This window comes from Muntiacus reevesi, chromosome 2 (assembly GCF_963930625.1).
Source record: "Muntiacus reevesi chromosome 2, mMunRee1.1, whole genome shotgun sequence".
Classification (NCBI taxonomy): domain Eukaryota; kingdom Metazoa; phylum Chordata; class Mammalia; order Artiodactyla; family Cervidae; genus Muntiacus; species Muntiacus reevesi.
The window spans coordinates 160,127,270-160,137,633 of NC_089250.1; the positions used below are offsets into that span (position 1 = coordinate 160,127,270).

The 10,364-nt window shown below is 41.1% G+C and overlaps 1 protein-coding gene across 7 annotated transcripts in view; it reads right to left on the bottom strand.

Annotated features, from left to right (window-relative positions):
- Positions 1–9,223, bottom strand: part of FAM204A (family with sequence similarity 204 member A) — a 28,746-nt gene extending 19,523 nt beyond the window's left edge. The window contains exons 1-7 of one of the 7 annotated variants that reach the window (XM_065923411.1): positions 9,179–9,223; positions 8,638–8,859; positions 3,592–3,629; positions 2,899–3,137; positions 2,298–2,385; positions 2,141–2,171; positions 1,856–1,955 (exon numbers count right to left, since the gene is read on the bottom strand). In XM_065923411.1, the coding sequence (XP_065779483.1) occupies positions 1,856–1,955; positions 2,141–2,171; positions 2,298–2,385; positions 2,899–3,132 (453 nt within the window). In that variant the 5' untranslated portion in view covers positions 3,133–3,137; positions 3,592–3,629; positions 8,638–8,859; positions 9,179–9,223. Of the gene's footprint in view, positions 1–1,855; positions 1,956–2,140; positions 2,172–2,297; positions 2,386–2,898; positions 3,138–3,591; positions 3,630–8,637 lie in introns of all 7 variants that reach the window. The other 6 variants (XM_065923416.1, XM_065923414.1, XM_065923415.1 and 3 more) reach the window with 6 other exon arrangements.
- Positions 9,224–10,364: the final 1,141 nt, after the last annotated feature.

The following is a 10,364-nucleotide window of genomic DNA, read 5'->3' on the forward strand; positions in this document are numbered from 1 at the left end:
ATTAACATTTTTCCCTCAAAATAACAATCTAGTCAGCAGTTAGGACTCTAAAGCAGGTGGGCCAGAGATGGCCTGGGGACCACTGCTGTCAGCATGAGCCTCCTCCCTCATGCTTTGGAGCAGGTTTGTCACAGTCAAGAGCATCCTCCCCACAAGATCCCTCCTCCCAGCCCACCAGAATCACAGTCGTCAAGAACACAACAATCACGTTAAAATGCTTATCAGCCTTTTGGATAGTGAAGCTGAAGAACTGAGAATGGTGGAACAAAGTCTGGGTTTTAGCTTCAGCTCTAACCAGTGATTTCTGTAAGAAATTTAGCATTTCTGTACCTGCTCGAACATTTGGGGAAAGGAGATTGCTCAAAATCTCTAACTTTTTGCAGTACAAGGTGATCCTGGTACCAATTCCCCAATGTTCAACGGACTAGGTGGCAAAAATTCTTGGCAAAGTTGGAATCGACAGTTCACATGCAAAAACTCTGCTGTGCCAGTTCTTTAATGCATGTGTCCTCAATGAGGCACCCAATTTTAAACCCCAATGATGGGTTTAAAAATCAAGCAGTTTTTCACAAGAAATACTGATGAACCAGAAAACAGTAACAATATCTACGTACATACAGTAGTATACAGCAATGATCCTGTCCATATATGCAAGACACAATATCCTTGGGCTTTAACCAAGAGGCCTCTGTACCTCCATTCCAGGCCAGAGCTCAATTTCCATGCTCCTGAAGTCTGTCAACATTCCCTGAGATAAATGTTTAAGTTACTCATTCATTCTAGCCTCTACCAAATATTAACGCCATTTATAGACTGGTAACTGCCAAGCATGCATCTTGAGACTCAGACTCTCCTCCAAGCTCCTGCCTCATCTTTGAGACTCAGACTCTCCTCCAAGCTCCTGCCTCATCTTACCAGTGGTCTCCTCTATTCTGCTTATTGATACCACCCATGCCCTGAAATGAACTTTGGATAGGCCTCACTCTAAATCTCCCCTTCAAAGCTTTCTCATCGTTGTTATCAATGTGACTATTCACACCACTGCTTAAGTAAAACCCTGAATGGTTCTCTCCCATCCTCCTAATTCCAATCTCCCCACCACTTCATAAGCAATCCAGAGGCAAATACTGTCCATTCCACTTCTACAGTGTACCTCAAAGCCATGCTCTCGTCTGCCTTCAGCAGCACCGTTCTCACTCAAGCTCCCACCATCTCAAGCAGCTGAGTCTCTTAACTGTTCCCATCTGCTTTTGCTGCTCCAAGGTCCATCTTCGATGTAAGATGCAATCTTTTCAAACGTAACTGTCATCGCATCACTCCCTTCACATAAATCCCTTGAATGGTTCTCAACTGCATTGTGACCAAAACCCAGCTCCTTACTGCGTCCTTTAAGGTCCCGCAGTTTGGTCCCTGCCTGCCTGCTTCTCCAGTCTAATCTTTGGCCATTCACGTTCTCCTCGCTGACTCCAGCCAGCCAGGCTGACCTTCTCACTGCTACTCACACGTCCCATGACGGCTCTTCCTCCCCAGCAGGATCTTTACCCAGGTGATCACCTCTACACTAGTGGGTCTTACACAGATGGCTCTGTGCCATCCTTCAGGCTTAGTGAGACAGGCCTTCAAAGACCACTCAGCTAACGTGGGGCCTCCACGTTAATTTCTTCACAATACCCTGTTTCTTTTTTATTTAACAGTTTTAAAAAATGATTTGTAACTATATATTTGCTTGTTTATCTAGCATCCTGCACACATTAACTTCTTCACTGAATGAATCAATGGGGAGAAATACCTTAGGCAAGACTAATTACAAACAGTTCCCACTGGCGAATAGAAAATGCAATAAAAAAGATCTTACCTTTTCAACTTTTTTCCTTTTAACAGGTGGGTCAAACCTCTCATTGACTCCAAAATACTGGGTAAGCTCCTTCCACTGGGTTTCACGTGAAGACTGTTCACTGTAAAAAGATAGACAATAACTTAGGTTTCACACAAAATGTACTCATTTTTACATTTACTGTTTTTAATTCGTTACTACAATTATATTACATCAACCACGTCTTAGGTTTCAGAGGTAATTCAACTATTTGTACAAGTTCTACAATACTGTCTAGGACAGACAGATATTTTAAATTCCACCTACCTATGAGATTCTTCTTCATTCTTCAATTTACCTGAAAAGAATTCACAAAGTATCAATACCTAAGCATTTGGTTATTTCAAAATGATGGTTATTAAAAATTGTTAAGTCCAACTGGTCACAATTTAACACTATTGACAATTAACCTGAATTAAAACACCTTTTCTGGAGCGTTTTCTTTTTTTCTTTTCAGATCTAGAAGCTGAAGTTTTCTGTTCAGAATGCTTTTTATGCAATTCTTGAAATTTCTACATAAAAGCAAAAAAAAAAAAGAGCAAATATGTTTTGAAGCAAAGTATACATCTGAAAAATAACATGTCAATAAAAACTATATTCTTAACATTTATAAAAATACAAATATAATGAAAGTAGTTTAGTTCTTAAGATGCTCTATTGTCTGAGACTTTTACAAACTGAATTATCTTCATTTATTTCCAAACAAGTCAATCTGGTAATTTAGGGGTAAAAGTCAATGACTCATAGACTTTGTAACAAAGAGATTAAGACTGAAACTCCTTATGTATTGTGTTAAGCAAAGTAGTTAATCCTACTAAATGTTTTTTTCTTTCTCTTTTTATGAAAAAGAAAACAAAAATGAATGCAAGTACCTGAGTGACCAATGAGTTGGCCACAGACACAGAGAGCAGTACAATCATTCAGAATCAATCTTTCCCACCCGTTACCCACCAAGAACACACACATTCTACCCTGGCAGAGACACAGGCACAGACCTCAGTGAGAACACGTGAGAGAAAACCTACGTTCCACATATTTAAGGGAATCCCAGACGGACACTCTGCATATGCATTTATATTTGCCTCTGCTTCAGCGTCTGGTCCGTCCGAAGGAACGTCTACAGCCTCTGTCTTTTTAAAGGTCCCATCTTCTTTGCCCTCTTGTGAGTTAAGTTCAGAGCTCTCTAATGTGGTATCATCGTCAGAACTCAATTCAACATCACTTTCATTTAGGCCAGGAGGTAGCAGCCCACTCCACATCTTTTCTGCTCGAGGGGGAAAAAAAAATGAATTAAGATATACAAAGTAGACATGGAAAGAATTTTAAAACCATTAAAAGATATACCAGGAATCTAATAATTATACCGATGGTTTGGGGAAAGTCGATTTATACTTTTTAAAAATTGGTATAAAGCAGGATATACCCTCCATATCAAAATAATTTAGATATTTTGCTTATATAAATTTTTTAGAAGTGTAAGGTAGTTTAAGTAAGTCTATTACAAGACACACCTACAGCTGAATGACTTAATGACAACAAAACCTTGATCCTCTAATACATGAATAATTTTGTCCAAAAAAGAGAGGAAATTCAGTAAAAGCATTCATAGTTCAAGAATGTTAAAAGCCTAACAATATACACTGGAGGTAATTTAAGAATTATAACACTATATTTCAAGCTGTAACAATTAGAGAAGAAAATAAAATTGGATTTCTCACCTGTATTTGAATGTATAAAACTTCAGGGGACTTATTATCTATGGAGGAGGAAAACAATTACACAAAGGAAAATGTTTAAGCTGTGCAAGCAGTTTGAGAAAAGTATGGTGGTAAAAAGGATGGCCCAGTTTTACATTTTACACTGTTTGTTAAAGTAATACTAAATGGAGTATAATCTTTACAAATTAACAAAAACGTATAGCTTTTTAAAGTAACAATACTGTATTCAGAAAACAAGTTCAGGGTGACTTTTATCATTAGTTACACAGCCCTTTGGTAGACAGAATCATTAACTATTGTTAAGTCTAATAAAAATAATTTTTAAAAACTGAAGTTGTAATCATTTTCTAAAATTATAATTGAGTACATTTCACTCTTAATCTCCATGGCATAGTCTAGTTTAGCATACACAATAAGCCAAAACTAGTTCATTTAAAAGATCCCTAGAATAGAGAAGCTGGTTGTTCCGCTCATGATTTACCGTCAACTGAAGGAATAAAACGGAAGGGTGGAAATCTTTTTCGCTATCTTTTTGCCCTCTATTGTGTTAACGGAGTATAAGAAAACCACCAGCACGGTCTCTGAGACAAAGTAACATGGCATTTTGCATACTCTGATCAACGGATTCCTGATCAGTTTTAAGGACCTCCTCCCAAGTCCAAAGAATCAGCTTTCACTTTTCACAGTTTGGGTCCAGTCTCATCAGCTGCTGGCTCTCTGAAAAGCATCTTCACCAAAACACTGTCTTGGCTCTTTCAGAGGAAGATTTCTAACATCTAACTACTCTAACTGTAATTCTGAGGAAGTCATTTTTAACACCTCTGACCCTGTGTTTTCATCTGTAATATGGGGCTAATTACCCTGCACACAGGGTTATTCTCAGAATGAAATGAGGTAAGCTACTTAAACACGCTACACAGTGTTCAGGAGGTTCTGGGGACTTGATCAATGACCGCTTCTTTGTGCCATTATCATTTATTTCTGTGGCCATGTACTGCATTTTTATCATTTCTATTATGGGTGGCAGCATCTATATAAGGAAGTTTTGAAATTTCTAATGTTTGAGATGAATTCATTTAATAATTGATACAAGTCATTTAACTCCCTGATTTCCACAGTCTGACATGAACTTTCAATTAAAAACACTGATGTCTGGTTTTCTGAATGGAGCAATAAAATCAGAAGCAAATTACCAGGAAGACTGAACCTAAGCTTCAAGGCTTGTCTTTTGCGTTAAGTTCTTCCAAAGCACTATACCTGATTTTGTATTTTGAATCTGTATTCCTTTTTTAAAGAGGACGCAAATTACATAAATTCCAAGCCCTATAAAACCTGCTATGTGTATGCGTGCTTAGTTGCTCAGTCATGTCCAACTCTGCAACCCCACGGACTGTAGCCTACCAGGCTCCTCTGTCCATGGGACTTTTCAGGCAGTTGGACTGCCTGAAGTTCAGACTTTTCTGGAGTGGGTTGCCATTTCCTCCTCCAGGGGGATCTTCCCCACCCAGGGATCTTCCCCACCTCTCCTTCACTGTAGGCAGATTCTTTACCACTGAGCCACTGCGGAAACCTGAAACCATCCCTAAATCTGGACTGAGGATTTTAGAAGTTGGAGTGGAGGTAGTATTGAGATACTGTTAGCACAAAAGACATGACGTATAACAAGCCAATATAGAAAAACAGGTGTGGAGCTATTAACAAAAATATTTCTACTCTTCTGTGAAGCAGGAGGAAGGCTGTGATAATCTGCTCTACAATGACTTTGCCACTGGCATATAATACACCTTCAGACTCACTATCCATTCCAGGACTTAAGGACGGTAACAAGTTTCAGAGTTAGCTCTCTTAGAACTAATTGGGGGTTCTATGGTTTGGAGCCACTGTTTCTTCTCCCTGTCCACAGCATCTTCTGCATATCCACTGTGTGCCGGGCACTCTTCAAGACATAGAAACAGCAGTATACAGAATGGGCAAAAATGCCCACCCTCATGGAACCAACATTCTTATACAAATGGCAAGCTTCTGTCCATCAGCAGTCAAGTACCACTCAGTCCAGACTTCAGTTGTGGCAGCTCAGATGGGCACAGTTCTTCCACTGGGCCACTGCTGCAGTAGGGGTAAGTCTATGCTCTGGGCACCCCAAGGGGCTTCACCTTGGGAAGCAGGGCTAGTAGCCATGGAGAGGGCACACCTTTCTTCGTCAGCCCTTAATCATTTCTGATCACTTTTGGACTTCCTCAACTTCATATATGTTTAATAAGTTCTTGCTGATGTGGCATTAAGAACTGTCCTCAGCAGGCTATTGGCTAGTATGATAACTCCCTGTGTATGCCCATGGTGGGGGGAAAATTAAAATAATTTTTATAAAGTGGACTCTATGTCCAAATCCATAAAAGGTGAAGATCAAATAAGACATGTTTCTGAACTTAATCCCTAAACATCTTTAAAGTGATGTGCCATTCTCCTGTGACCATAACATACACACATACACAAATAGCAGGATAACTCGGTGGCCACTGACAAACACAGTTAACTGAGCAGCCTGCAAAGTGAGGCTGCCCATCTGAGCAGCAGCTCTGACTGCAAATCAGCCAATATGGAGTGGCTGCTTTGTGACTTGTTTTGGGCTTAGATTCAAAAACACTGTCTTTCTAGTCAAAGCATATGCATGTTATTTATACATTTCCAATTGTACTACAGTACCAGTTGGTCCCATTAGGCCTCCTGTTACTTCTGTTTGGGTTGGTCTGGATTCTGATTCTTTAGTTCTTTGAAGCATCTCTCATCTCATACCTTTCAGAGTGCACGCTTTCATTTTAAAGCAGATAACCCTTCAAATGTGGGCATTACTCAGCCATTCTCAAGAAACATCACATACCAGAGACCAAGAAACAAGTTTTTGTAGTGTAGATTATAGTCCATGTGTTGATATACTAACTTTCATGTTTTCAGCCTGTAAGTCAAATACTTTAATCATTTAGCCCCAAAGAAGACGTGAATCATTCAGAATCCCCCTATTCTCTGTGATTTTGAATATCAGCTTCTCCATTTCACATACTCTGTACTGCTAGAGTGAAGATTCTTCCCAATCCACAGTTATTCTACAAAGAAAAATTCTGTGTATGCTCTGCAGTCCAGGGTTGACATGATTTATGATGAACAAAAACATTTATGTCACATCCTAGTCTGAGTGGCTGGGCTTTCTTTTGCCCTTGGAAATCAAGCACAGCTACTACTTAGCACACCTGGGCAGATAGCAGTGTATCTAGAAGAATACGACACAGCTCAGCAGTTCCTCAGCTAAGTGTTTTTCAAAGTTTTATGAAGACAGTAATGGAGATTTCTAAGCTAATTTCAATACTCAAAAAGCCCAACATATTTCATTTTCCCTCAAACAATATTATGCACCTTTAGGTTAGGAAACTTAAATTCAATGAAACATTATTGTTCACCACATTTTCATTCATCTGATTGGTAGCTAAAGGCCTGAGTTTTACTAAAAAGGAAAAAACACAAATTAAATGGGTATGGTTTAGTAGAGGCAATATTTCAAAATACAGCATCCATGGAGATATCAAATTACAATAAATGAGATTCTAGGTTGTGAAAGGATTGGGAGCCAGCGGTAGAACAGGGAAAAAGAACAGTTTTAGAAGTCAGAAGATGGGTTTCTAGTCCTGAACAACATAACTGTGGAAAAGCTACTGCATCTTCTGTGTCTTCACCCTTAACCTAAAACATGAAGGGTTTGACCAAATCTCTAAGACGTCTAGAGGCTCTAATATGCCTTTTTATGGATCTCAGTATTATGTGTGCCCAAATGCCCAGAATCACCTCATTCTTTAATGTAACGCTCCATTCTCTCTCAGTCAGAACAATACTAATTAAACCCCAACACCTCAGAAGATAAGGTTTCTCTCCTAACCCAGCCACCACAGCCAAGCTTGTAAGTTTTCCGTAAGACCCTGCACTTCAGAGAAAACACCTAAAAAGATGTTCTGGAGAAAGGGAAAGAAACCCCACCGTGACAGAAGAAACAGAACCAAAAAGAAAAACAAACCAGGTCATTGCTATAAATGGCATACAAACAATGTGACAGGCACTGTTTAACCCTTAACCCTCACAATGACCCTTCCACTAGGAATTATTATCTAAACCCCTTTTACAGATGAGGTAACAGACTCATCCAATGATTGGTGATCCACTAATCTTAGAAAAATAGAACTCTGTAACTCAAAACTCTTTAGAGTGCAAAGTTTAAGTAGTAGTATATTATTGGTGACAAAGATCTGAGAGGGGGTCTGAAGAATATCTCCAGCCTGTAATTCTGTTAAAATTTTATCAAGAAGAAATTTTTTTCTCATTTTTTAAGGGCAGAAAGCTATATAAAAATGTTATACCAAATTGAATACAGGCCTGGGTAATAATATCACATTTTCTGAAGTCCAGGTAACTGCTTATAATCAAAACTCAACTAAGCAGTTTATGGGTAAATGTTCCCTAATTCTCATATTCCAGACTTTCAATTCCATTTTTACTGAATGAAGTTGCCTTATTTCCAAAATTTTGTATTCAATTAGAAATAATCACAGAAAACGGAAAATCTTGTCTGATCTGAACTTAAATCTTACAGAAATCGTAAACCACCACCTACCAGTATAAAGGTCCTGTTAAATAATTTACACAATAATCAGTTTCTGTGACTGGGCATTAATTACTTAACGAAATACTTCTAAGCATGTTATCATCAACATTAATGCAAATGCCCAGTTCACGTCTATGAAATAAATGTCCTCCGTTTTCTCAAAAAGGAACAGAAAGTACAACTGAATCTCCGGCCTGACTTCGGAATTAAGTTACCAATCCGATTACCCAGATAAACTATTTAGCAGGATTTTGCACGTATGCATATGTCAAAGTGAGTGTCTTGTTCAGCCTAGGGCTAGAAAACACTCCCCGAGAGTCGAGACCCTGCAAGAAAGATTTACAGGTAGCCAGTAGTTCGAGGCCCATTTTAAAACCGGATGTCTCCGTGAGAATACTTACAGGGTGGAAGACTGCAAGAGGGGTGGCTCTGGAAACGTACACCTTTCGCTGCACGGCTGAACCACCCGGAACTCTGCGGGCTCCCCTGCGGCGGGGCCACACTCCGATGCCCAAATGGGAAGAACCCCCTCCCGGCACAGAACTAAGCGCCACAGATTCTGACGTAGGATGTTTACCTTGCTGACTCTCCCATCAACTGCAGCTCGTTTCCGGGTACGGCAACTGTAAACAAGAGCGCGTTTCCCGGGTCGAAAGCCTTCTCATCCCGTCTCACTCCGTCCAGGGTGGGAGGGAGAACCCCTCTCCCACCAACAGGACGGGGACTCCGCCGCGACGCCGCGTCAGAGCAAAGCGGAGGCCGGTTCGGCCGACGTTCCCACGGGCCCGGTCAAAGGCTTGGCGGGCCTGACCAAAGGCTTTACGAGCTCGGCCGAGAGGCTGTGAGGCCGCCCACGCTTGCTCCCTCGCTCCTGGCACCCGGTCTTCCCTGAACCCGTCACCTTGGAGCCCAAGAGTCAGCCTCGCGATCAGCCGTACTCACCGGTCCGGACGGTGCCGCCCGGCAGCCATCTTAAGACCTGCCAACATCGCGCCTTCTCATTGGCTCCGACATCTCGGCCAATGGGCTGGGGCCGTTCTGGCCTGGGGTCACCATAGTAACCGGTCGCGCTCGCCTCGCCTTTTAAATAAACGGAAAAGGGCGATTCATTTCTTTCTATTTCTTTTTGTCCCCTCTGCTTTTCTCTCGCCATTTTCTCCTTTCTTCTGGACGTCTTAAAGACTTTGTTCTTCTTCCATCCCCTGCTGTATTCTGGTGCTCTGTGGTGAGGAAAGTGCTGTCATAGACCTTAAACTGAGTTCATTCCCCAAAGACCGAGACTCGCTGCAGCAGCTCTCTAGACCCTTCTGGGAACGTTTCCATTCATTCAGGCTTTCCCCCGGCTCCTTTCCTTACTTTCCCACCCCTTCCCCGAACATATTTTTTTGAGCAGGCACCGTGCCAGCCTCTGTTTAGAGCAAAATGGTCTCTACCCCTGCTCTCGTGGCGCTTAGCATCTGGTGATGGTGGCAGCTGCTACAGACCGGCTGTGTGGCCTTGGCCAGAAACTCATTGAGCTCCTTTTCCCTGGCAGCCACTGACTTAGGCTCTGAGAAGGGGGTTGGGAGGAACATAGAAAATAAGCAAGGGGAAAAGAAATAACAACAACAAAAAAATCTATGAGGAAAATAAAACAGCATATGACCGTGATGGGAGTGGGACTATTTTAGAAATGCTTTCATACTCTGAAATAATGTTCTGTAATAATAAAAATACATTTCTGTTTTCTAGTGTTGTAACGATCATGTAACAAAATACATATTAACCCCTTCAGGCATTACCTGGCCCCCATTCATTTCCAGTCTTTCAGCTATTTGTTGTTATTGTCACTGACCTTGTCAATAATGCCTTTGAACCATTCCAAAACTGTGTAAAAATTGTGTATGGCACTAAATAACATAACATGATTTAGTATAAACAGATGTTTAATACTTAACTATCCACTACCTAACCCCCTCATTGGAAAAGACCCTGATGCTTGGAGGGATTGGGGCAGGAGGAGAAGGGGATGACAGAGATGGCTGGATGGCATCACCGACTCAATGGGCATGAGTTTGAGTAAACTCCGGGAGCTTGTGATGGACAGGGAGGCCTGGCGTGCTGCAATTCATGGGGTTGCAGAGTCGGA